Source organism: Arvicola amphibius, chromosome 12 (assembly GCF_903992535.2).
Source record: "Arvicola amphibius chromosome 12, mArvAmp1.2, whole genome shotgun sequence".
Classification (NCBI taxonomy): Eukaryota; Metazoa; Chordata; class Mammalia; order Rodentia; family Cricetidae; genus Arvicola; species Arvicola amphibius.
The window spans coordinates 163,852,711-163,877,257 of NC_052058.2; the positions used below are offsets into that span (position 1 = coordinate 163,852,711).

The 24,547-nt window shown below is 55.6% G+C and overlaps 1 protein-coding gene and 1 long non-coding RNA gene across 2 annotated transcripts; one reads left to right on the forward strand and one right to left on the reverse strand.

Annotated features, from left to right (window-relative positions):
* Positions 1–867: 867 nt before the first annotated feature.
* On the reverse strand, positions 868–24,388 carry Usp35 (ubiquitin specific peptidase 35). The gene is made up of 11 exons (XM_038314300.1): positions 24,101–24,388; positions 17,336–18,112; positions 16,256–16,388; positions 14,593–14,722; positions 14,113–14,214; positions 12,456–12,614; positions 7,005–7,198; positions 5,405–5,498; positions 4,531–4,637; positions 2,889–4,161; positions 868–1,922 (listed from the first exon to the last, which is right to left on the reverse strand). Exons 2-11 carry the CDS (start codon positions 18,006–18,008, stop codon positions 1,758–1,760), a joined length of 3,030 nt encoding a protein of 1,009 aa, XP_038170228.1. The 5' UTR covers positions 18,009–18,112; positions 24,101–24,388; the 3' UTR covers positions 868–1,757.
* LOC119803069 lies at positions 3,924–6,336 on the forward strand. The gene is made up of 3 exons (XR_005283518.1): positions 3,924–4,541; positions 5,719–5,765; positions 6,229–6,336. It is a non-coding gene; the product is annotated as an uncharacterized LOC119803069 (long non-coding RNA).
* Positions 24,389–24,547: the final 159 nt, after the last annotated feature.

Sequence of the window (24,547 nt, forward strand, 5' to 3'; positions counted from 1 at the left end):
AGGACGATCAGTTTCCCCCGACAGCTCGGGAGTCCAGCATTTGGACCAAAACCTCTACTGCAGCCCATGAAAGCCCTGTCACAGCCCCATCATGACCTCTGAGCCGCTTTGTTCCTAAGAGGACGAGTAAGCATGGAAGGGGACATGGGGTGCAGACCAGTCCCAGACCCTCCCTGTACTCACAGCCGCCCATGTCCCTCTTCGGCTTCAAGATTGTGACGGGAACCCGAGGAAAGAGCTGGATATTGGGACCGGAGAAATGGCTCAGCCGTTTGGTTCCCAACACCCACCTTAGGTGGCTCCCAACAACCTGTACCTGCAGTTCCAGGGGAGCTGGCGCCCTCTACTGGCCTCCTCGCAGACATGGTACACAGACACTCGGACACACATTCATACAATAAAAAAATAAAATAAAATCTTTTTAAAAAGCGCTGTCGATTCTGGAGTGTCGGAGACCTGCTTCCCAGTTCGTCCCAGCCCACACCTCGTCTAGCCAGGCACAGGCTATGACCTCCTCCTCAGAGAAGGGATAGAGGAAGGCAGCTCAGAATTCTCGGAATCTGAAAAGTCATTGTTGGGTTTCTGTGTTTACCTGGCAAACCAGTCTGCTCCAAGTTATCCCGTGAAGCCTCCCCAGCCACACCCTTGCTCTCTGCCCCAGGAGGCTGCCAGCTCCGGAGCCTCCAAGACCTAGCACTGAGCACCTCCTTGCTACTTCTAAAGTCCCCAGGTCATGGGCACATCCTCATCTTACCTATGGGGGTGGGGGGGGCCAAGTTTCTGTCAAAACTGCGTAGACACAAACGAGCATCCCAGAGGATAGCAGACGCCACAGCTCAAGCTGGAAGAACAGCAACCTGCACAGGCTTCAGAGAAGCGAGTTTTATTCCTATTAAGAACACAGGTTTCTTCTCCACTGAGAAGGGCTATAGTAGTCTCAGGGCACAATGAGGTTGTGTGCATCACACAGTTCATACCTACCCAGCCCGCACATTCTAGCAGAGGAGCCAAGCCAGCTAGCTCCCTCAAATGACAATGGCTTTCGACAGACTGTCTTCAGTAGGGTAAGGACTCGGGACCTTAACTAGACAGCGATGCGCTGGCAGCATCTCAGGCACTGAGGCAGGCTGGAGAGGGGAGGGAAGGGGCTCTCCCAGTGGCTTGCCTGAGGGGTGCAGGCAGGTAAGACTCTTACCTCCAATCCTGTGCTATGCTGCCTTCCACTAATGCCTCAAACACACGGTGGGTGTAGGCACCCACAGACCTCGTTTTAGGGGCCCCCTTGAAGAAACAAGAGGGCAGGCAGAGGGAACACAGTCCCCCCTTCTTGGTGGCAGGGTTAGACTTGAGCTGTGCTTTTTCTCCTACTGAGGAAGAACTGGGTGAAGGAACCAGAAGAGAAGGAAGGGCTACCGGATGCAGGACACCAAACGGACGCCACCCCGGCTCCTGAGCTGCCTGGGTCTGCAGGGAGGCAGAGCCCAGAGTGGGCTCATCCAGGCTGCTCCAACCGTAACATCTTAATAGGATGCTGCATAAGGAGCTTTGGGTTTCAGCTTCTCCGTGACCCTCAGCTGTAGGCTGACACCCCAGATGGTCCCTCTCCATCCTCCTTGCCCTCGAAAGGACCTGCTTCGCCTTGGGCTTGCCTCCGCAGCTCCCTAAGACCCCAGATGGCAGAGGGCTCTGCCTGGGCCCCGAGCCCCACCTGGCCCACTCTTGAGGTTGACTGTGACACCCCACAGGCGGGGTTCCCGTTAGAAGACCAGTCTGTGGAAGTCACCATTGCCACCTGCAGGGTTGCAGCCCCCTGGAGAGCCTTCATCTTCGTCTTTGTCTTCATCAAAGCCCCGACCCCAGTGTGGAGGGGCAGGGAGTGTAGAGATATAAGCCGCTCTGCTCCGGGCCTCCTTCTCCTGCTCCTGGAAACAGATGAGGACAGGAAGTAGGCGGAGCACGACACTGTCAGGAGCCCCGGGCCCCTTCCCTTCCCGGACTGGCCCTGGAGTAGGCGGAGCAAAGCACTGCCAGCACCCCGGGCCCCTCCCCCTCCCGGACTGGCCCTGGAGTAGGCGGAGCACAACACTGTCAGCAGCCCCGGGGCCCCTCCCCTTCCCGGACTAGCCCTGGAGTAGGCGGAGCACAGCACTGTCAGCAGCTCCGGGCCCCTTCCCATCCCGGACTGCCCCTGGAGAGGAGCAGGGTGGAGAACTTCAGGTCTAAGATTCAGACTCTACTCTCCTCCCAATGACCACTAGATAACGACCAGCTGAGTGCCCGCCTGGGACCTCGAGAAAACCCCTCCAGCTGCCCCTCGCTGCCTCTCCTGGGGTATGAGGTCCATCTTCTGCCCATGAGCAGGTCCTTCCCTGCTAAAATAAGATCAGCCTCTCTCAGACTTGACCAAGCCACACCTCTGCTGCAGGGCCTAGCAAATGCAGAAGCAGGCTGGTGTCCCATGCCCTCCCGGTCCTCACAGGAAACACCAACTCTAGGTGCAGGACCCACAGAGCCCCGGTGTGGCCGCCCCATGGCTCTGGACTCTGATAAGGGAGCCTGAAGCAGTGACAAAGGAGAACACTGGGACATGAAGGCCACTGAAGAAGTGGACCCTCTAGGAGCCCCAGAAGCAGTCCCTGCGCATTAATCCCACTCTTTCAGCATCAACCTGTGCTGTTATTCAGGGTCCACTCCTCTGAGGTTAAGGGGTGTGCCGTTCCAGCTGCCAACATATCCCCCACTAAGCGCCAAGTGAGTGGATGGATTAAAACTAAGAAAGACTCGGAAGAACAAGCTGGCCTGTGTGGGTGGCTACGCCGGGGCCAGGTCCTCACCCGGGCGTGGCATCGGGTGTCCAGAGCGCTACTGACCCTCAGCAGAGGACTCACCTGCAGGTAGAGGACGTTGTCTTTGGAGATGGCCTCCATCAGGTCCTTGTGGAGGGTGGGCTCTGCTCGGACTCGGGGAGAGCCGGGCTCGGCCTCGGGCCCCTCCCTGGGCCGCTGGCGGTAGAAGAGCACGTAGGCGGTGTCCTTGGGGAAAAAGGAGGTGACGTTGCTGACGGACTCGAAGGACGAGAAAGAGACCCGGGTATCGTTGAACAGGTACCACTGGTTCTCAGGCTCAGGCCTGTCCGTGGACCCCAGGACGGGGCTCGGCCGGGCAGCGCCCTCCCGGGCATAGCAGTAGTAGTGGCCACTCTCTGAGGACACTCCGGAGTGCACCACCACGCTACAGAGGTCATAGGCCTGGCCCTGACCCCCGGCCAGCGGCAGGCGCAGCAAGAGGGGGATGGCGACATCGTCCAGGATCTTGCGGCGCCGCATGGTGCGCAGGTCGAAGGAGAAGCGCAGTAGCGTAAGGATGAGGTAGCGCGGACCCTGGCTCAGCTCCACCACCTTCTCCGCGTCCTGGAGGGAGGCGCATGACTCACAGTAGTAACGGTTCTCAGCTGTCAGCTTCTCCGGGGACAGGAAGTAGTTGACCAGGTCCAGTACCGAGCGGGAACCCTCAGGGCCACAAACCTGCTCCCTGGGTGGGACGGCGGTATCCCTTTGGGTCCCTGGACCCAAGCTGTCCCCTTCCTTCTCCTTGCCGTTCTCGGCTTCCTTTTCCTTTTCGTCTTCCTTTTTCTCTTTCTCCTTCTCTTCCCCCTGCTCTTTCTCCTCTTCCCTTGTTCCTTCCTCCTCCTCTTCCTCCTCTGCGGCCTCCTTCTCCTTTCCCGCCTGCTCCCTCTCCGCCTTCTCCTCCTGCCCACTCTGTTCACCTGTGTCTGCGATGCTCAGCCCTTCTATGTCTAGCTCAGTGCAGGGAGCATCCCCTGTGACACAATGCTTCCTCTGCCTCTGTGCTGCTGGGGCTCTGGGAGCCAGTGCCATCTCTTGGGTTCGCATATCCTCTGTGGGGAGCACCACTGAGCCCAGGCGGCGGTGACGACATCGCTCGGGAGGAGGGAAGGCCAGAGAAAGGTCTGTGAAGGCCTCCTCCCGAGAGGAAACATTGAGGCAGTGCAGACAGCATATCCGAGTCACGATCTTGCCTCCAAACATTTTCTCCACAGATGTTGCATGGGAGCTAGGGAGTTCTTCCAATGGGGAGGGCAAGCTGGACTGCTTGAGCTTCTGGCAGATCCTCGTCCCGGTTTTCTCCTCTTCGTGAAGCCTGGAACAAGCAGAGAGGCGGGGTGTACACACTGCCCCGCCATGCTTCAGACACATGGAAGAGCCTGCCAAAACAATTCCCATCCCTGTACTTCTGTGTTGACACACTCACCTAGCACATGCCTACGTAAAGGTGGCCCCAGAGCTGTGTGATGATTAGCACGCTCATGCAGCACACTGGATACTCATGCACACACTGACAGCCCCTTCCGGGCTTCACATGCACTTCAGCGTCCTTGGACACCTACGGTCCACACCTTCTCTGTCCTTCAGAAGAGCAAGGAAGATCCAACCCCCACTCAGAGGGACAAGCTGCCGCCCCGAGTGTTCTCAGGACCCACACCTTCCTGACCCACGCAGCGTTTCTTACCGATCCAGCAGGTACTTCAGATATTCCGAACAGTCCTGCTGGGTTCCAGGGCTGAACCAGGGTGTCCAGGACGCAGAGAGGAAGTTCTCGGGAGAGATGGCTGGCCTCTAGGACAGGCAGGTGAAGGGGGGGGGGGGTCAGGAAATCAAGCCATATGCCCGGCAACAGGCAGCCTGCCATGCCCGAGATCTATCAAGACAATGTTCCAAATACGGCCGCCTCCTACCCTCCCGCGCTCCCAGCTGATCCTGACCCACATCCACGGTCCATGCAGTCTAGGAGTGGGCATCATTGTTTTGGTGATTAACCCCCTAGGAATCTGCTCTGCCCTCACAGACCACATTAAGTCTCTCCTGGCCTTTGTTCATTTTCTCTGCCTAATCCCCTGCTTTGCCAAAATGAGTCCCCAGGGTATAGAGGCCTCTTCCATGACATCTTCCCAAGGTCTTGCCCCCTTCCCGTGAGCCATCAACCCCCACCCAGCCTGTTCTCCCCTTTCCAGCACCAGAGGGAGGCTCTCCCGCAACCCTGGCCTCAGACTTTGGGTTCTATACTTGGGTCAGAGACCCAGGTAACCGAGGTGTTCATAGTCAGCAGACCAGAGTGCATTAGTGCACAGGACTGAACTCTGCAGGGGGGGGGGGGGGCTGGCGTGGCACAGCCCAGAAGAGGCTCCAGATGCAGCCCCTGCATCAGGACACTGAACGGGCCTGGAAGTTTGGCTATGAACTGGCGCCAGTATGGACTAGGGCTCAGCAGCTCAATCCACACAACAGGAGCTTCTAGCTAGGCACAGGCAAGTCCTGGAGGCAGAACAGTGTTGGCAGGACCTGGCATTACCTCCCCGCCCCGCCCCACTGAGCCCAGCACGCACCTGACTGTGCTCCAGGAAGGCAAACAGCCACTGCAGTTTGGTCATCAGGGGCTGCGAGTTGTTCTCAGTCAGGCGGAGCACGCAGTGTCGAAAGCTTCAAAAGAAACAGGGGCCCAGGGTAAGCTAAGGCCCCCAGGGAGCCGCTACTCCCTATCCAGGTCATCCAGAGCCTCTGGCATTTGCTCCAGATGAGGCCAGAGACCAGAGAGAAGATGGTGAACAACTTGGTCTGGTGTGGCAGGGGCCATGAATTCTGTAATGGCCTTGGGACACAATAAATGGGACAACCAAGTGACCCCTGCCCTCTCTTCCAGCTCCAACACCCCATGACTCCAGGACTCAAACATGCCAGCTTTGGAAGGTAGGCACACCGGCGCCCCAGAGTCTGTAGCATCACCCCAAGCACTGGCATGCTCCCCACGATAACAAGGACTCGTTCACTCCCAACCTCAGCCCTCAACCCATTCCTGCGGCCCCTGCTCAGGGCCACACTGAGTTAAGTAAGCCTCTGCCCTCAAACCAGGCAGGTTCTAAAAGAGGGTTTTCCCTGGCACAAGAGAACACTGCATGGAGCGCCTGTAGGGTCAGGGTGTCCTGAGACCCACTGTCCCTGAAGCACGCTGCCTTCCTTCGCAGCAGCAGGTCCGTCCTACACTGCTCCATTCAGAGCCCCTGCCAGGACGGCAGCACCCGGCGCTCCATGGCAGGTCTCAGACAAGGTTAGATGCAGACAGTGAGCAGCACAGAGGGCTGTAGCATCTTAACATCACAAGACCACACAGTCAAGGGATTTTCCCAGCAAATCCTTTTGCTGTATTTTACAGAAGTCATCGTGTGGGCATTGCAGAAATCAGAACACCAAGTTCACCCCAGCAGGAAGTGAGGACAGCGGCGCCCAGCTCAGAGGAAACCGACTGACGGTCAGAGGCATGCCAGAGAGAGCTCCTCTTCCCAGAGCCAAAGATGGAGCCCTGAGGGTGCTGTAGAAAATCCTACAGCCAGTGGCCTTAAGTTACCCGCCCACTTGGGCGTGGCCCCTTATAATACTTATGCCCGTGTAAAACAAGCATCCGGCCTCTTTTCTGACTGCGGGATTCGGTTGCTGTTCCCTGTTCCAGCAGACTTGTGACTTGTGAGTCTACTCCTAAATAAATAACCCTCTATTAGCCTCAATTCTGAGCTAGTGTGGGATTTCTTTTAAGCGTCCATCTTCATCTCGTGCCCAATGTGGCAAGCAAGCCACAAGGTGTACCAGGAGCTACGGGTGATTGGGTGATGGACACTGTGCTTTCTTAATGGCAGAAAAGGAGATGTGGCAGCTGCACCCACAATACGAACACTCAAGGAGGCTGAGGCAGGCTTGCCTAGGCTACAGAGTAAGAACCTGTCGAAGGGAGGGAGGAGGGAAGGAAGGAGGGAAGGAGAGAGGGAGAGAGAGAGGGAGAGGGAGGGAGGGAGAGAGAGAGGGAGAGGGAGGGAGGGAGGGAGGGAGGGAGGGAGAGGGAGGGAGGGAGGGAGGGAGGGAGAGGGAGGGAGGGAGGGAGGGAGAGAAGGAGGGAGGGAGGAAGGATGAAACAGAGCAAAGCAGAAGAGCACCTACTCGGAAGCCATGAACAAGGCCTGAAGGACACTGTTCACATAGCATGTGTTGCCCAGGTTGATTAAACCAATCTTGCCCGTGTCTGACTTGGCCATGAGCCGGGGATAGAAGCCAGCCAGTTCGCTCTTCTGCGAGGTCCAGGCGTCCTGCCCCAGCAGCTGCTTGATTCTGTCTTCATTGGGAATGTGGAGGTCCTGGGGAAGGACAGTGGACATCAGCGGTAGCTGCAGAGCCAACTTCCTCCAGGAAGTCACCAGAGCCCACTCCACCGCTCTCTCCCAAGCACACACTCAGAGGCATCTGGAAGGGTGTTTGCACAGCCCCGCTTACAGCTCACACAGGGTCTCATTCTGACGCGTGGGCCTTCTATGCCATCTTTCAGGTGCTGTCTGAAGGAGCAATCCCCATCTCAGAGATGAAAAAAAACTAGGATTCAGCAGAGCAAAGGATTGTGTAGTCCCATAAACACTAGGCGACTAACACGTTTGCTGTGGGCAGAGCCCAGGGGTGACACTCTAAGCCATGATGACACTGGCCGCCAGCCAGATCTAGTGGTGTCGAGACCTCGGTCCCAGCCCCAACTCTCGCCACAGTAGGTGAGAGTGCTTAGCAGGCCTCTGATTCAGTCTGCTGACCTCCAGGTGCCTCGGTGTCTTCAGGTGCCGAGAAGACACCCTTCCCTTCCATCCGTGTGCAGGTCGCAGTGATGACCCCACTCAGCCTCCCAGTGTGAGATCACAGAGCCAGCGTCCAGGCAGATCAGTCATGCCCGGCACTGGTCCCGCAACAGCGGTGAGAGGTCTGAGGGCTCTGAGGTTGTCCTTTGTCACAGGCCCAGGGCTCAGCATGCTTCCCCAGGCTATCTTTGGTCACACTCAGCAGTTGCACCAAGAGGCTGTCTGGCACCAGTTCTAGTGACATCAGAAGCAAGCATCTAAGCATAGCACGCTGCTATCGAGTAGATATCAAGGCATTCCAAACACTTCCTCTAACTAGTCATTGCTGTGGTGAAGCACCACGACCAGGAGCAATTTCCGGAAGGAAAGGTTAGGTGGTTCACACCTCCACACCACACTCCATCACTGAGGGGACTCAGCACGGACGCTCAAACAGGGCAGGAACCGGGGCAGGAAGTGATGCAGAGGCCAGGGAGAGCTGCTGCTTACTGACTTGCTCTACCTGCTTTCTTACAGAACCCAGGACCACCAACCCAGGGATGGCCCCACCCATGATGGGCTGAACCTTCCCACATCAATTGCTAAGAAGATACCCACAGGCTTGCCTACTGCCAGATCTGGGGCATTTTCTCAGTTGAGGTCCCCCTTGCTGACTACAGTTTGGGTCAAGTTGACATAAAACAAGCTAGCGTAACTGGCTTTGTCAACTTGACACAAACACATCCACTAAGCCACAACTTCTCCCTTCGTGTGCCTTCCCAAATTTTAACATCACACTGTAAAATACTCTCAAACTTACGAGTCCCACAGTCTTACAAGTTCAACCACTTTAAAAATTCTCTTTAAAAAAAATCCAAAACCTCTTTTAAAATCCAAATTCTTTCAACTGTGGGATCCTATAAAATCAAAAATTAAATACTTTCTTACTTCAAGAGGGAAGAACCAGGGCACATTTACAATCAAATCAAAACCAAACTCCAATTATGTAAACTCTAACATCCACTGTCTGGGATCCACTCAATCTTCAGGACTCCTCCCAAAGGGCTTGGGCCAATCTCTGGTTCCTCCCTCTGCAGCTCACGGATTATCTTCCCAAGCGCCAGCTAGCTCCACTCCACCATTGGTGCTGTTCCTGGTGGTCACCCCAAGCTAGATACTGGCACCTCCAGAATGCCGGAGTCTCTGCTGCATCTGGGCCTCACTTTCTCCCAGGCGCTCTCCCAGGTGCCGAGCCTTGCCTTCTCTTCATGACCCCTTCTATCCTGGGCAGTCAACTGCTCCTGAAGGAACAGCTTCATCAGCAGCCTCTCCTGGCCTCTCACAGTGCCAAGCCTCAGCTGCTCTCTACGACCCCCTCATGCCTTCCAAACCAGTACCACCTGGGAGACCCTTACACTACCAAGTTCAGCTGCCAGAACAAGGTACAACCTTGGCTACCTCTGGCACACAGCTTCCGTGTGCTGACTCAGGAAACACTTCCCAGATTTCACCTCAGTGATGCCGGTCTCAATCACTGATAATGTCACCGAATCTTAATTCAAAGTAGCAAATATTCAATGGCCCGGAGAGTCCTGCAGCAACTCTCCATCTTCCCTCTGGACCTTCACAAGCCAGGCTCTACTGTTGGCATTCCTATCGACAATTTCTGGCTTTTCTTTCCCATTCCCACTGAAGAGTTCATTGAGCCCCCAATACTCAATGGCTTTTCTTGACCCAAGTTCCAAAGTCCTTCAACAGTCCCCCCTCAAAAACATGATCAGGTCTGTCACAGCAACGCCCCACGATCCTGGCACCAATTTCTGCCCTTGTTAGGGTTCTCGTCACTGTGATGAAGCCAGGACCATAGCAGCTTGGGAAGGAAAGGGCACACTTGGCTCACACTTCCACATCCACTGTAGGAAAGGGCACACTTGGCTCACACTTCCACACCCACTGAAGGAAAGGGCACACCTGGCTCACACTTCCACACCCACTGAAGGAAAGGGCACACCTGGCTCACACTTCCACATCCACTGAAGGAGGTCAGCACAGGAACTAAGGCAGGGCAAGACACTGGAGGCAGGGGCTGATGCAGAGGCCATGGAGGGGTGCTGGTAACTGGCTTGCTCAGCCTATTTTCTTATAGAACCCAGGACCACTCTCCCACCCTCCTAGGGATGGCCCCACCCACAAGGGGCTAGACTTCCCACATCAACCACTAATTAAGAAAATGCCTACAGGCTTGTCTACAACGGGACCTTCTGAAGACATTTTCTCTCAAGGAGGCTCCCTCCTCTCTGATGACTCTACCATGGCATCTTAATTCAGTGTCTACTGCTGTAAGGAGATATGACCAGACTCTTATAAAGAATTGGGGCTGGTTTGCGGTTTCAAAGGTGTAATCCATTGTTATCATGGTGGGAAACATGGCAGTATCCAAGTAGATATGGCGCAGGAGAGGTAACTCAAGAGTTCTACATCTCTACCCACAGGCACCTACAAGAGCGACTTATAACTGGGAGTGGCTTGAGCCTCTGACACCTCAAAGCCTTCACAGGGACACACGTCCTCCAACAAGGCCACACCTCCTAAGAGTGCAACACCCTATGGGCCAAGCATCAAACACGAGTCTATGCAGGTCTTACCTATTCCAAGCACCACACTTGCTTCAGGTTGACATAAAATGAGCCGGAACATCCTTCGGGCTGAGCACAGAGCCCTACATTAGTCCAAGGCAGCAGAGCTTTGCGCTAGCGTTGCCTGAGCCCCCACCCAGCCTTGACCACACGGTTAACATTCTTGTTGAGCCTTCCCGGGGATCGTTTACCAGCTACACCAGTCACCTCTCACCGATGACATTCTTTTAAACAGAAAAGAAAAAGTTGCCTGTCATCCTAGCCACTTGGGTAGTGGCTGAAGGAAGACAAGTTCAAGGGCAACCTGGGCAACTCAGATCTACTGAGCAAAAAAGAGTGATTCTGCCTGGATTCAAGGCCTTTCTGAGGCCCCCTGCATACCACTGACTATTACCAAACTAGACTCACCTTTCCCACCTGTGGGCCCTTCCCACGCGTATCTGGTGTCTTCCTTCCAGACCCTAATAGTCAAGGTCAAACTGCTCTCCCTCCACTCCACATCACCCACCACCTGTTGTGGCCTAAGGAGAGGCTAGAGTATACCGATTAGGGAAGACTAGAGGAGGGCTGTACCTGTATGGCCACAGAGAAGGACTCATCTCTGCAGGAGGTAAAGGCTTTCCAGGTGGAGCTACAGGGGAATCACCCACACCTTCTTAATAGCCCCTTTTCCTAGGCTCTGTAGAGAAGCCTATAAAGCCACTGGTTCCCAGGAGTGAACTTCGGCAGACTTGTCCTGGGTTTGTCACCGGGGCCTTGAAAGAAGGGGGTGGGGGACATAGCTTTTGGCTCCTGGGAAGGATTTTACAACAGTAATTTCTAGATGAACTCATCTACAATACAGCCTGATATTGCTGGCTTGTTTTATGTCTACCAGACAGCCCTTGGGTATTGTGAGTTTATACTTTTTTAAATCAATGCCTACACAGATAACAATACCCACACCACCACCAAGTGGTCTGACTTTCAAACCCTAAACCTGGTGGTTACAAATTCCTTTTTTTTTTTCTCGTCTAGGGTCTACATCAAGCCAGAAAAGTTTTCCCAATTTCTGTTTTGGACCACATGCATTTTTTTTTTCTAGACCATTCTTCTTATCAACATGGAAGCCTTTTTGTTGGCTTTCGAGGGGCTTCATAGTACCACTCCACAGTGGAGGTTAATGGGGCTTCTTGACACCAGTTCAAGCCCCTCTGTGCTTGAAGCTGGTCATGTCACTGATCCCTGGCTCCAAGCCATTATCCTCGGCCCCCCTCACCATCTGAGAACTCAGCTTTCTCTTCCTTTGGGGCTCCCTGGAGGTTTCCCCTCAATTCTCTTGCAAGATCATCTCTGTCCTTTAAAAGATGTCTGCTATGTGGCTGGAGAGATGGCACACCAGTTAAAGGCACAAGCTGCTCTTGCAAGGGTTATCAGTTCCCATGTGCACAGCAGGAGGCGGCTCTCAACTACTGGTCATTTCAGCTCTAGGGGATTCCAATGCCCTCTTCTGGCCTCTTCATATATGGACACAGACAGACAGTCAGACAGACAGACAGACAGACAGACACACAGACACACACACACACACACACACGGAAAAGCTGTCTCTATGTCTGAACACACATGCCCGGATGTCCTGTAGAGAAGTGTCCTGAGCATCGATCGGGTCTGCTGTGGCAGTGAGCATCACATCAGAGCCTCTGAAAGAGGCCTTCGCCCGCCCCCATATCTCCCTGTATCATCGGTCCTTAGATTAGACTTCCTGTAAGCAGGTCTGTTACCCCAATGGGCTCCAAAAATTCTCCAGGAAGATATCTTGGTTTGCTTTGTGCCTGGGTCCCCAGCTTGGCTGAGGGCAGCTCACCAGCCTAGTCCTATTAGCCGGGTGTCACCCCTGTTCTGAAGTGCTTGGGACACACAGAGACATGGGACACACAGTGCTGGTGCCGCAGGAGTCACTGAGAGGCCCTGCCGAAACCTGAGGACGGAAGTGAGGTGGACACTGAGCCCGGGGAAGGCTCACTGAAGAGCCCGGGGAAGGCTCACTGAAGAGCCTGGGGAAGGCTCACTGAAGGCAGTCTTTGAGACCCAGAGAGGAGACAAGAAACAGCAAGGGTTCAGGTAATGGAAGCTGCTCCCAAGCCATGGTATAGTCTCAGAGAAGGCCGTCCACTCACCTTAATGGCTTCCATGACAGGCTCATACAGGTCTGGGAAGCCTGGGAACCGAAACACCATGCAGTGGACCAGCTCTGCCAGCTGCTCCAGGCAGCTGGCCCCAGAGTTCGAATCCTCCTTGACTAGAGAGGCCACTATGGGAGGAATGTGAGGGAGAAGCTACAAGAGAAAAGGGGGGTTAGTGTGAGCGCCAGGCTACCCATCTGTGGCTCGACTGCAAGGGGGGAACTCGACGGATGGAAGGGGCATCATGTGACCCGTGTCCTCCTTCACTACGTAGAGCTGAGCACCACACACAAAGTCATCTTTCTTACAAGCTCTAAGACTCCCTGCCTCAGTCTCTTTATCTGCAAAGCAAGATAAATAATTCCTTCCTCACAGCTGGGGGGGTTAGCTGTTCAGCCTCACCCAACCAGCCTGCGGCCACAGCAAACACTCACACCACCCGTCAGTCACCTGAGTGAGCTGAGGAGCATAACCACCTAGTTTGTGTTATATGACTGGGGGTGGGGAGGCTGGTGGTGCTGGAGACAGAAGCCAGGGCCTTGTGCGTGCCAGGCAAGAGCGCTGCCACTGAGCCCTGCCTTCTGGGGCCCAGACAGATTCTGTAATCTATCAGGATTTCATGTGTCTGAATCGGGTCCATCTCAGTTCAAAGCCTGCTCAGTTCCGCAGCGTTAGGGAGTTTCAATTTTCAAGCCCGTTAGGGTATGACATCCCAACGTCATAATGGGGAGCTGGGCCACAGGAACATGGGGCCAGGAATAGGAAGACAGTGTGTGCACATGGAAGGCTCTAGACAGGGACCACCTCATTCCTCACCTACCATCCTTGGGGTTTATCCCATCCCAGATTAAGGTCACCATAGCGACACTTGGTCCTCATCCCTGGTCCTGATCTTTTCTCATCAACAAACCGGAAAGCGCAAAGTTATTGCCCTGTGCAGAAGCTGTGAAAACTAAAGCTCCAATGTGAGGGTCTGGGAGGGAGCCCCCTCGCTGGAGAGCCTGGAGGACAAGAAGGGGAGCCTGGGCCAGGCCAGTGAGTGCTGTGGGCAACAAAGGGCAGGAGGGACGGGGACTTGGGAGTCAGAGCAACTCGGCTGGAACCCTCCCTGTCCATCTACTCTCTGGGGCCAGTGACCTGCCGACCCTCTCCCCAACGCCATTTCTTTTTTTTTTAATATTTATTTATTTAGTATATATAAAATATTCTGTCTGTATGCCTGAAGGCCAGAAGAGAGCACCAGACCTCATTACAGATGGTTGTGAGCCACCATGTGGTTGCTGGGAATTGAACTCAGAACCTTTGGAAGAGCAAACAATGCTCTTAACTGCTGAGCCATCTCTCCAGCCCCCAACGCCATTTCTTTATCACAAGAAGGCAGGCCTGTCTGGGAACTGGGAGAGCAAACACCTGTAGCAAATTCCTGACGCCTGACCGGGAAGAACTATAGCTGTCACCAAGCCAGGCCCTGTCATCCTACAGTGTGCTCGTGAAAGCCACACATCCTCTGGCTTCCGCTTCCCACCTCTACAAGAGGGCCTGAGCTTCCTGTGCTAAGACCCAGAGCTTGGCCTCAAAAGTCCCAGCTCCCGTCTCCCAGCAGAAAACCACGCTAGGTCTCGGGTAGAGGAGACAGCAGCGGGGCCCTTACCAGGTGGAAGGCCTCGTGGGAGTGCTGGAAAGTCAGGAGCATGTACTTGAGGACAGACAGGGCGGCCCCCCGAACAATGGGGTACAGCAGCTTAGAGAAGACCTGGAAAAGAGCTCGTGTCAGGGGTCCCCAGACCCGGGCTACTACCCAAAGCCAAGCGTGGCCACAGTTGACTCAGCTGAGTGGAAGCAACAGGTTGACTACGGACTCAAGAACACAGACAGACATGCCTCGGAGCTGGATGGAGCAAAGCATGGTATAAAGCAGGTAGCCAGGGTTGGGCGAGCAATGGGTGGGCAGACATGCCCTGGGATGAGCGGTCAGGGTAATGGAACTATGATTTGAGGCCCAGAGAGGAGCAGCGAATTAGCCCCGTCACGCAGTGACCCCAAGACCCTGCATCCCACACCTGCACTGGGCCAGCCCAGAAGAGACCAGCAGGAAAGGCCACAAGCCCAGGTTCGGACAGGGGCCACCAACCTTCTCAATTTTGGCGAGCGAAACCTCAATCAGGATGCTGAACTTCTTCACAGCAGCCAGGCCCTTCAGCAGGGCAATGATCCACTTGTCAATGTTCTTCCCCAGGGGCCAGGACACCCAGTCGATCATCCTGGTGAGGGGAATGACGGTGACGGGAAGGGGATAGGGGAGGCCCAGAAGCCAGAGTAAGGAAGCCCAGGGACTGACCATAAAGTCCTAACTCACACAAGCACAGCGACAAATGGGGCACTCTTGGAAAATGCAAACGAGCCCCGCACCCAGCAGAAATGACTCCCAGTCCTCCAGAGGGAAGCCAGACCCTTTCACCCACTGTACCGGACCACGGGAGAGAAGGCACTGTGGGCTATCCTGGCAAAGAGCTCCAGCCTGGGCTGAGAACTCTGGCTCCACCAAGTCCCTGCTGCGGACCAGGGCAAATCACTTCCCCTCTGAGCCTGGACTTCAGCTGCAAATCGAGACAACTCCCCTCCTGAGAACTATCACATAGGAGGGCAACAGCTAGACCCTGCAGTGTCCCCCACAGGACCGTGTGCCACACTGAGCACGGGCTGGTATGTGCTCAGGAACCAGCGCCAATCTCAGATACTGAGCTGATGGTGCCACCGTGAGGAAGAATAATGGCCCCGATGGATGTTCCCATGGTGCTGTGCTGCACCTCACGGACGGCTCACTTTCACCTAATTCTCAACACATTATCGGATGGGCCCAAGGATGACCAGTTTAGAGCTGAGGAAAGGGAAACAAAGTCACACAGTTGAGAAGCCTGGAAGACAAGCCCCTCCTGGCCTGCACCCTCACCCACTAAAGACAAGGAATGGAACCTGGGAGAACCCTATGGAGATGGTGCCCTGGGCATGGGTACAGGAAGAACAGCAGAGGGAGGCATGCCAGGTCGGTGGGGTCGGCTCAGGCCAAGGCCTGAAGAGAGGAGTACAGGCCGCCTAGCCTAGTCAGAGGTCACAAGGCAGTCAGGGTAAGCTAGCTCACGGGGTGACAACATTCAAGTGAGGGGGGACGTACACAGATACAGTGAGTTGAAAAGCACCCAAACTGTTTCTGATCTTTTCCAGACTCAAAAAGTACACCAAAACTATTTTCACCGTGTGTGTGTGTGTGTGTGTGTGTCTTCATGCGTGTGCCTTCACGTGCGTGTGTACCTATAGAACGGAATCTAACGGACAGCAGGTGCCCTGCTCTATTACTGGTCTTCAGGGTTTCCCAAGAGCCTGAAGCTGACTGGTCATGGAACCCCCAGGATTTGGCCATCTCTGCCCCCTCGATTCTGAAGTCACTTGTATGTACGGCCATGCCAGGAAGTGGATGTTTGAAGTCAGGTCCTCAGGGGCAAGCACTCCTCGCTACTGGGGCACTCCTTCAGACCCCATCTTTATCTTCTCATCCTACCATGCACTTCTGCTTTCCATAGAGGGAAACTGAGGCAGAGGGTTCGGAGTCACACACTAGCACCAGTCTGGTGGGATCACTGGGGCAGGATTGTGTCCTTTACACCTAACCCAAGGCCAAGCAGAGGAGGACCGTAGAACTCACAGATGAGCCTGGCCTCTGACCCCAAAAAGCCTGAGTCTCCATCCATAGTCAAGAGCTTCAGAGAGAAGTGGGGGACAAGCCCACCCGCACCCACCTGCTAATGGCAGTCAGCATCTGGGCGTCTGTCACGCTGTCGTCATTGCTGAGGTTCCGGACCACACCATCCATGAGCTCCAGCGGGAGGTGCTGGACCACACTGGCCAACGCGCTGGACGGTGGCTCTTCCTCTGGAACAGGGCTAGCCTGAGCTCTCCATGCCCTCCTGCTCTCTCTCACTGCTTAGGCAGATAGCACGTGGGGCCACCTCCCCTCCCCCTACAGCATCAAAGCCTCCGATTCCGTGTAACACAGTCATTCAAAACCCTTCACTGGCATAAGCTGACAACCAAACCTGCAGAGACACCCTGCGGAAGAGTTCAGGCTGGAACTTAGCCTTGGGAGGAAAGGACATTCCAGGTGCAGCTACACAAAGGGGAGACGGCACATTTAATGCCAAACTCTTGTGCAGTGGTACAGGAGACAGGCCGTGGTGCAGAGGCTGGCCCTGGCTCTTCCCCCCCCCCCCACCTCCACACGACAGCCCTAAGATCAGAAAAATCACAGCCTTCAGATCAGTCATCCACGCTAGAATCTAAGATCCACTGCTGATTGGCAACTGGATGTCAAGGGTTCGGGAGCTGGAGAAATGGCTCAGTGATTAAGAACTCTAGCTGTTCTTGCAGAGAACGCAGTTTGGTTCCCAACATCCACAAGGTGGCTCACAACCATCCTTAACTTCCAGGGATCAGTGCCCTATTCTGATCTCAGCGGACCAGGCACACACGCAGAACACGCATACACGTGAAATAAAAATAAAAAAAAATTTCAAAAAGATAGAGCCTGAGTTTAAATATCGTCTGCAAACTCCCCCACTGTCAGACGCTAATGATTCCAGACCAAGCCTTCCTGACCCTAAAGCTCAGGACCCACCACCACTCTTGCCCTCCCAAACTGATCTCATCTTCCGCCCCACACAGTGTGCTCCCTGCATTTCCAGCCCCACCACGCGACGATACCCACAGCAAACACCCGCGGCAGATTTGCGCACTAAAACCGAGCGCCGCAGTCCGCCGCCGTGTGCAACCCTCACCAAGGCTAGCCCGAGTGCCCGCCCCAGCCCGGGCTGCACACACACCTGTGCAGGAGATGACGGCGAACAGCTCCTTGAGGCAGGGCAGGATGGCGGCGGGCTGCGCGCGCCACAGCTGCGCCAGGAGCCCGCTAACCTGCTGGGTCTGCTCCAGGAACTCCACGGCGCCCTCCTCGCCCTGGGCCGGGCAGCGGAAGCGGCCGAGGCACCGCACCAGCTGCTGGCAGAAGAGCAGGCGGTGCGCGCCATCGGGGACGCAGCGCGGGTGGCGCGCTAGCAGCCGGGCGACCTGCGCGCAGGTGGCGGGCCCGGGCCGCTCGCACACGGTGCGCAGCACCTCGCGCCGCAGCAGCGCAAATACCTCGTCGGCCGCCGGCCCGTCCGGCAGCAGCTGCAGCCCCAGCTGCACGCAGGCCAGCGCGCGCACCCCGGGGGGCCCCGCGCCGCCCTGCAACAAGCGCAGCACACGGCGCGCGCTGAAAAACTCTGCGAAAACCTCGGGGTGGTGGCGCCCCGCCACGTGCAGCAGCTGGCAGCCCACGCGGCGCGGCAACTCGTCCGTGCCACCCACGTAGAGGCGCGCGCCCAGGGCCAGCAGCGCCAGGCACTGCTCCCGCTCCAAGGGCTGCCGCGCAGCCTCCAGCACGCGCCGCACCAGTCCTTGCTTCACGCTGGCGGGGTAGGACGAAGTCACCACGGCCTCCAGGATCTTGTCCATGACGACCACACGCGGCTGGGGGCAGGGAGCAGGGTGGCGCTCTGACACACACCCCGTCCAGATCCCAGGGTGCTGACGCCGGAGAAGGGCCTCGGTTTTCTCGCCTGTAAAATGGCACACACACGAATATCTTTATCGCAAAGAAGTAGAACAAAGTGGCACCTTCCCAGCCCCTGGGAATCCCAGCTCTGGCTGCTGGGCGCCTTCTCCTCACCACTCTGGTGACTACAGACACTCCTGAAAAAACGCAGTAGTCTTGGGAAAGCCACATGGGGTGGGGTGGGGACTAGGCTCCGCCCAAGACCCTTTTCTCAGATCACGGACAAGTTAGGAAACTTCTCTTGGAGAGTGCTGTACCACAGGCATCTCATCTCTACGGCCCTACCACTATCAGACACCGGGCAAACTGCTTTTCCTAAAAGCAAAAAAAAAAAAAAAAAACCACTCCCGGTCCAGCCAAACCGTCCTCACGGTGGATTAAGTTATCAATTTGAGAGAACCTAGAATCACCTGCAAGACACGCTTCTGGGCACACCAGAGAGAGATTTCTGCCTCTGGCCACCTGTGGGGCGTTATCTTGATTGATTTGAGATGAAAGACCCATCCTCTGGGCTGGACCGGACCACAAGCCCTCATTGCCCTCGCCTTCCTAAGCGTGCAGTGACCAGCTGCTTCAAGTTCTGCCCCGTGACCGCCCCACTCTGACTGTTACACCTGAGAAGGGAGCCGCAAGAAACCCTCGCTCCCTTGGGGTGCTTTGTGCACCTGGAAAACTCTAGGCTAAGCCTGTTCCCTCTGCCAGCTGCCACCGGTGAAGCCTATCATCCCAATGGCCTTCCTTCACTGACCCTCCCAGCCAGCCTGGCTGCACAGCCCTTCACCCCAGGGCCCTACCTGCTTCTCCAGCCTCAGCCCCTGCCCTTTGTCCACCATGTTCCTGTCACATGCATTCCCCACCTCCTCTCCTCGCTTGGTGTGGTGCTTTGAATGAGAATGGCCCCCAACAGGCCTGGTTCCCACGGAAAGGCCAATTTGAGAAGTGGGAAGTGTGGTCTTGGGGGTGCCATAACACTGACTTTTAGGGTTCAGAAGTTAGCTTTCTCTGCCTCCTGCTTACCCAACAAGATGTGAGCTCTCAGCTGTTCCTGCTACCATGCCTTTGCTCACCCATCGTGGACTCAAACCCTCTGAAACCATCAATTCCAAATTAAACTCTTACAAGTTGCCTTGGTTGTGGTGTTTGTCACAAGGATAGAAAAGTAACCAAGACACTTAGTGGGCGCTCTGAGCAGCCTCACCAGACCTCCCTCCCTGTTTCAGAACACCCTGCCCAGCTCCTCTACAACCCCTGGCTGGTGTCGGCCTCCCCACCAGTGAAGTCAAGGTTTGTGTATCAGCCTCCCGGAACCTAGCATGGGGCTTAGCACACAGCAGGCATGTGTTGGGTGAGTCAGATCCTCGCTGCCCTGTGGCATAAAAGCCCTGCACACTGAGCCATCTGGCTCTCGAGTCTCAGGCTGATATTCACAGGTACCGCTGGCCTACCCTTATCTAGATGGCACCTAAGAGAAGGCAGGGCCCTTTCTCTGCATAATCCTATTCTAGGCAAAACCCACAGTAGCTGCCTCATTTGCTGACTCCATGAAAACCATTGAAGCTTCCCACTGCAGCTGGGTGAGGACAGCTGGACATTTTCTGGACAAGGGGACAGAACACTTGACTCGGAACCTGAGCTGTTCTGGAATCAACTACACACCAGGCTCTATGGAGACTCGCACTTCTGTGTCCTGCCTCTGAACTGCGCCCCGCCCTTAATTACTGCATGTCTCTCTCCAGGGGCCCCTTTGTTTAAGTCTGTCTCGGGGTGTAAGCTCCCTGGGACAGGGACCAAGCTTACTTCTCAGTGGCTGGCATCTGACACGCCAAGTTAGAATCTTGGAGTTCCGTGACTGTAGGGTACACTGTAGCCCAGATCAGTGGCCCCCAAATGCTAGTCTGGCCGCCTCAGAGTCAACAGGGCCTTTGGCCCGAGGGCTCTTAGCATCTCACTGTGGAGTTCCATTTGTCTGATCATGGGATTGAACCTAGGGACTCATGCACCCTAGGCAAGCACTCCCATCTCAATTACCATGCCTGCTTCTTGGGATTTGCTTATCTGTTTTCATTTTGTTTGTATGTTTTGCTTCTAGATGGGTTTTACTTTGCAGCTGAGGGGAACCTGAGTCTTGTGGTGTCCTCCCCCAGCCTCTTCAGGGCTGTGATTGATTACAGGTGTGAGCCACCAGAGCCGGCTCTCACTGTTCTCACCTTAGAGAAAGCAGTCAGGTGCCCAGGGCCTCCTCAATTAGGCAGTGTGAGGATGGTAGGTGAGACTCCATGTTTACTCTGAGAGAGGCCTATCTGGCATGCATTCTGGTTACCAGAAAGATTACCCTGCCCCTTGAACCTCTCACTCTCTGGGCTATGAAAAGGAACAAGACGCCCTTAGCGTGGTGCTGGATGTGAGGAAATTCTCAAGAGACATCAATTCCCACTACCTTAAGGAGGCGCAAGCCCAGCGGTGGAAGGAAGCAGATGTGATTAGAGAGCAACAGGCGGTGTGAAGCAGAATCCGCAGACCTTTCGAGACCAGCCTGGAGGCTGGGAATGCCACGGCTGGATCCCCAGCACCACTAGAAGAATTAACAGAACACAGGAGGGCACCCCCACCCACAGTCACATCACCCCGGGCCCCCTTTCTTAGGCAGGGCCTAGAACAAGGCAGTTACTGTCATCAACCCCCTAGGTCGTGTAGACTACCGGGTGGGTCGTGCTTCTTAACCCTGGCTGCCAAGAAAGCCCAGCACGCACACTGCTGAGAAGGAATCTTAATCAATGAGACTTTGGCATCATGTATAGAGGGTGAGGGCAAAGGGCAGGCACAAATGGAATTCTGGAGCCAGGGAAGGTTCTAGAAAACGATTTTTTAAAAAAATCAAAGTAGAAATGGAGTGACCTTGAGTAAGGCATAGGCATATATATATATATATATATATATATATATATATATATATATACACATACACACTGCTTTTCTTGTTTTAAAAATGGGGATAAATGGCCTTAGATTAAACCACAAAAACCGAATAATCAAACACCCACAATTCCCTGCCAGTTTACCTGACACTACCTCAGGTGGGCCACACTTGGCAGCTGGAAGCCCCCCTCCAGTATCACCCGAAGTTCCAGTTGCTGGAGCCAGCCTTCCTCAGTCTTTGGCCTCTCCACAAAGCACCAGCCCTGCTACCTGCTCCAACTCCTACGCAAGCAGTTGGGTCAGCTGTCACCATGGTTACCAGTAAACCCACTCCGCGATATCCTGGATGCATTCGTGCAAAAGAGCTTCGGAGGTTTTGACTTCACCTGATTCCGGTCGCAGACCAGAGAAGGAGAGCAGCATAGGGAGCAGGGGGAAACACGTTTCCAGGACACAGAATCAGCTGGCGTTTCCCCCCACCCCGCCCCCGGAAGGAGCTGTAGGCCTCCTCTCTCAGAGGAGCAGGCTGGGTTACCCAGCAGGGATGGCGTGTCCACACAGGCTCTGAGTGCAGCCAGTCCCACACCAAGTACAGCAGCCCTTCCTCCCTCACTAGAGCCTGCATCAGGGATGGGTCCAAGGCTTCCCCTCAGAACCAGCACCTCAGCTTTCTCTCTGGAAAACAGGAGCTGTTCTGCGTCTGCTATTCCCAGGATTAGGTCAGTGTAAAAAAGAAAAAAAAAAAAAAAAAAGATGGTGGCTTGGGCAGTCATGAGTCTCTTATTGGCCCTCTGTCGTGGAGGGAACATGCACTGCCAGCTGCCTCTAGGAATTCCTTTAGTTCATCTGTTTCCACGCTCCCCCAACATCAGTTCCTCTGTTTCCCTTGCCTGGACCAGGACAGTAGTTTTCTAAACCTCACTCCCTCATCTGATCCATCCTCCACTAAAGGCACAAGTCCTGGAGGGACGCAGTTTTTAATTTAGCCAGACACAGCCACCATGGTGGCCTTGGTCATGGAGGAAGCAACTCCTTCACCTCTCAGCCTCTGAGACCTAAACGGAAGATGCATGGCCACTTAGTCCTTGGCCTTTTCCAGCCAGGGCTGATGCCCTTGCCCAAGCCCTGAGCTTGTGTCCTCACCCTGCCAGCCCTGGGTGCCCCGGCACATTCTGTCTGTATGCTCCAGGCCACCAGGGAGAAGCAACACCCCTCCCAGAGGCCCTGGCCTTTTCATGGATAGCCCCTGACATTTCGGCTGTGTGCTGACAGTTCCCTGCTTCTGCTTGGGCGGACCTGGCTCCTCTCTATCACCACCTGGGGGGCTGTGGAGAGGGAGACAGAGACCAGAGATGAGACCTCTAGTGATCAGCTCAGCCTCCATCACCTTCTCAGCCTCTCTCTGGGCCCAACTCTCTCGGCAATGCCATCAGATGAACCTCATGTCTGAAAAGTCCCCTCTTGCCTGGTTACGCAGAACCTCAAGGCCACTAGCCCCCTCCGACAAAACCAGGCACTGGGGCTATCTGGGAGACACAACACTGATACAGGGCGTAGATGGGAATTTGAGAAGGGTTTCTGTTGTTTTGTTTTGTTTTCCTGGTGTCCTCTCTATTGGAAAGGGCTCGCCTCTTCTCTCCTGGCTGGTTCTGACTCATCCCGCAATGCCCAGTTTGCAGGCCATTCCCTGTCCCTCCACAGAGCAAGTCTCAGAGGTCTGGCTCCAAGGCCGCCTTGGCTTCTTCACTCTCTGCAGTCTGACTCCTGCATGCTCTCTCACCCACCTGGCTAGGGCCTGATGCTGTAGGAAGTAGATCCAATCTTGTTCTGTACACAGCGCCCAGGATGGTACAGAGGTGGCCGTGAAGGTGTGCCTAGCTATTGATGAGAGACACGTGACAGCAACACGAGATAAAATCCAGGATGTGACCAGAAAAGTAGCTCCCAGAGACAGGCTTAACCTTGAGTTCAGTCCCCGCCCCCTCCTCTGCCTGGACCTGGTCCACAACCCTTGAGCATCTGTGAGACACCCCACAGAGGCCACTAGACGAGACTGAAAGAGCCCTTAACCACTCCAGAAATGATCCACACAAGCAAGGCAGAAAAGCAGAATTAAAAACCCTGTTCCTGGTTAGCCCCTAGGGCAGCTGTTCCCAGATGGCCTCCAAAGGGGGAGGGAGGGTCAGCAGGTCCCTGCCCTGTGCTAGGGATGGGGAGGATTAACCTTCCCTCAGCCCCTCACATTCACACCCCACATCCTGACTTCCTTCCATCGGTGCCAGGGCTTCCTGGGGGCACCTTGGGGTCTCTGAGCTGCAGAAGGTCCGCTTTTTAACTTAGTGCCTGACCAAGGCAGCCCTAACGGCACCCTTCCTCCTAGGAGGCCTTGTCTGGCCCTGAGCAAGGGTTTTGCTGGGGACAGGCAAGTGCCCTATTACTGAAGAGGAATGAAAGAGAAGACAGAAGTTGACAGGAGCATTGTTCCACCTCTGGGACTGGCCACACTCAACCCTTGCCTCCAGAACTACCCCTGACTAACCCAGTCCCTGCTCCCAACCCAGATTTTTCTCGGAGGGGGGGGGACACGAGTTTATGCTTCGGTTGTCCGATCTGCAAGGGTTGTCAAGGGATCCAGATTCTGGGAAGCTAAGACGACCAGGCAGTCTCCGGATCCTCGGTTTGTACTCTCTCTGGGGCCCCCTCCTCTCCCTTCCTTCTGCCATCGCATCCCTGCCCAGCCCGGATTGGGACTGGGGTTTCTCCGCAAAAAGATTGCCAAGCTTCGTGGTACTAGGCGTGTGTGCTCTCAGTACTGAAGGGGGCAGGAGCTGGCCCACCTCTATGCTCAGTGGATGAAGATGGTTAGGGCTCAGAGAGGGGCAGTAATAGCCCAAGGTCACACAGCAAGGCCCAGAAGAACCTAGACCTCCCACCTCCCATTCTCCTGCTCTCAGAACCCTGTAGGTAAGTATGGGGCCCTGGAAACATCAGGGTGCAGACACTCTCTGCCCCCCACCCCTGCCACCAGCACTCACCCCCAGGGCCCCCTTACCTCCTGGACTTCAGCAGGCCTTACCTCAGAACCCACTCCTGGGCGGGGCGCTCGGGCCAGGCTGGACTAGGCTGGGCCAGGCGAGGTCAGGGCGGGTCCTCCGCTCCCCTCCAGGGGGGTCCCAGACCTCAGGGATGCTGCTGCCACCGTGATGTCCAACTCCACCCACCCCGCTCCGCATAACCCCAGATGGTCCCGGACAGTGAAACTCTGCTGCGCGGTCGCTGGGCTGCGGGACGGAGCGGAGGGGGGGGAGGGGCGAGGTGCGGGAAACGGGGCGGAGCCAGAGCGGGGGCTACCCCCGCGGGCGGCCACTCGGGCCGCGTCCCCTTTAAGGCCAGCTGGCCCGAGGGTGGGTGGGGCGGGCCAGTCGCGAGCCGGCTCCCTGCGTTGCATCCTGGGAGGTGGAGTCCGGGCGGGGGAGCACGGCGTCGCGAGGCTCCACTAGGGGGACTACAAGTCCCGGCGGCC

What these genes read in the sequence shown, in the direction of transcription:
- Usp35 (XM_038314300.1), bottom strand. Translation starts at nt 18,008, where the DNA reads ATGGACAAGATCCTGGAGGCCGTGGTGACTTCGTCCTACCCCGCCAGC. An exon ending in CGCCGTCATCTCCTGCACAG is followed by an intron (nt 16,389 to 17,335) that starts GTGTGTGTGCAG and finishes GCCCTGTTCCAG; the next exon opens with AGGAAGAGCCACCGTCCAGC. An exon ending in CTGTCATGGAAGCCATTAAG is followed by an intron (nt 7,199 to 12,455) that starts GTGAGTGGACGG and finishes GTCCTTCCCCAG; the next exon opens with GACCTCCACATTCCCAATGA.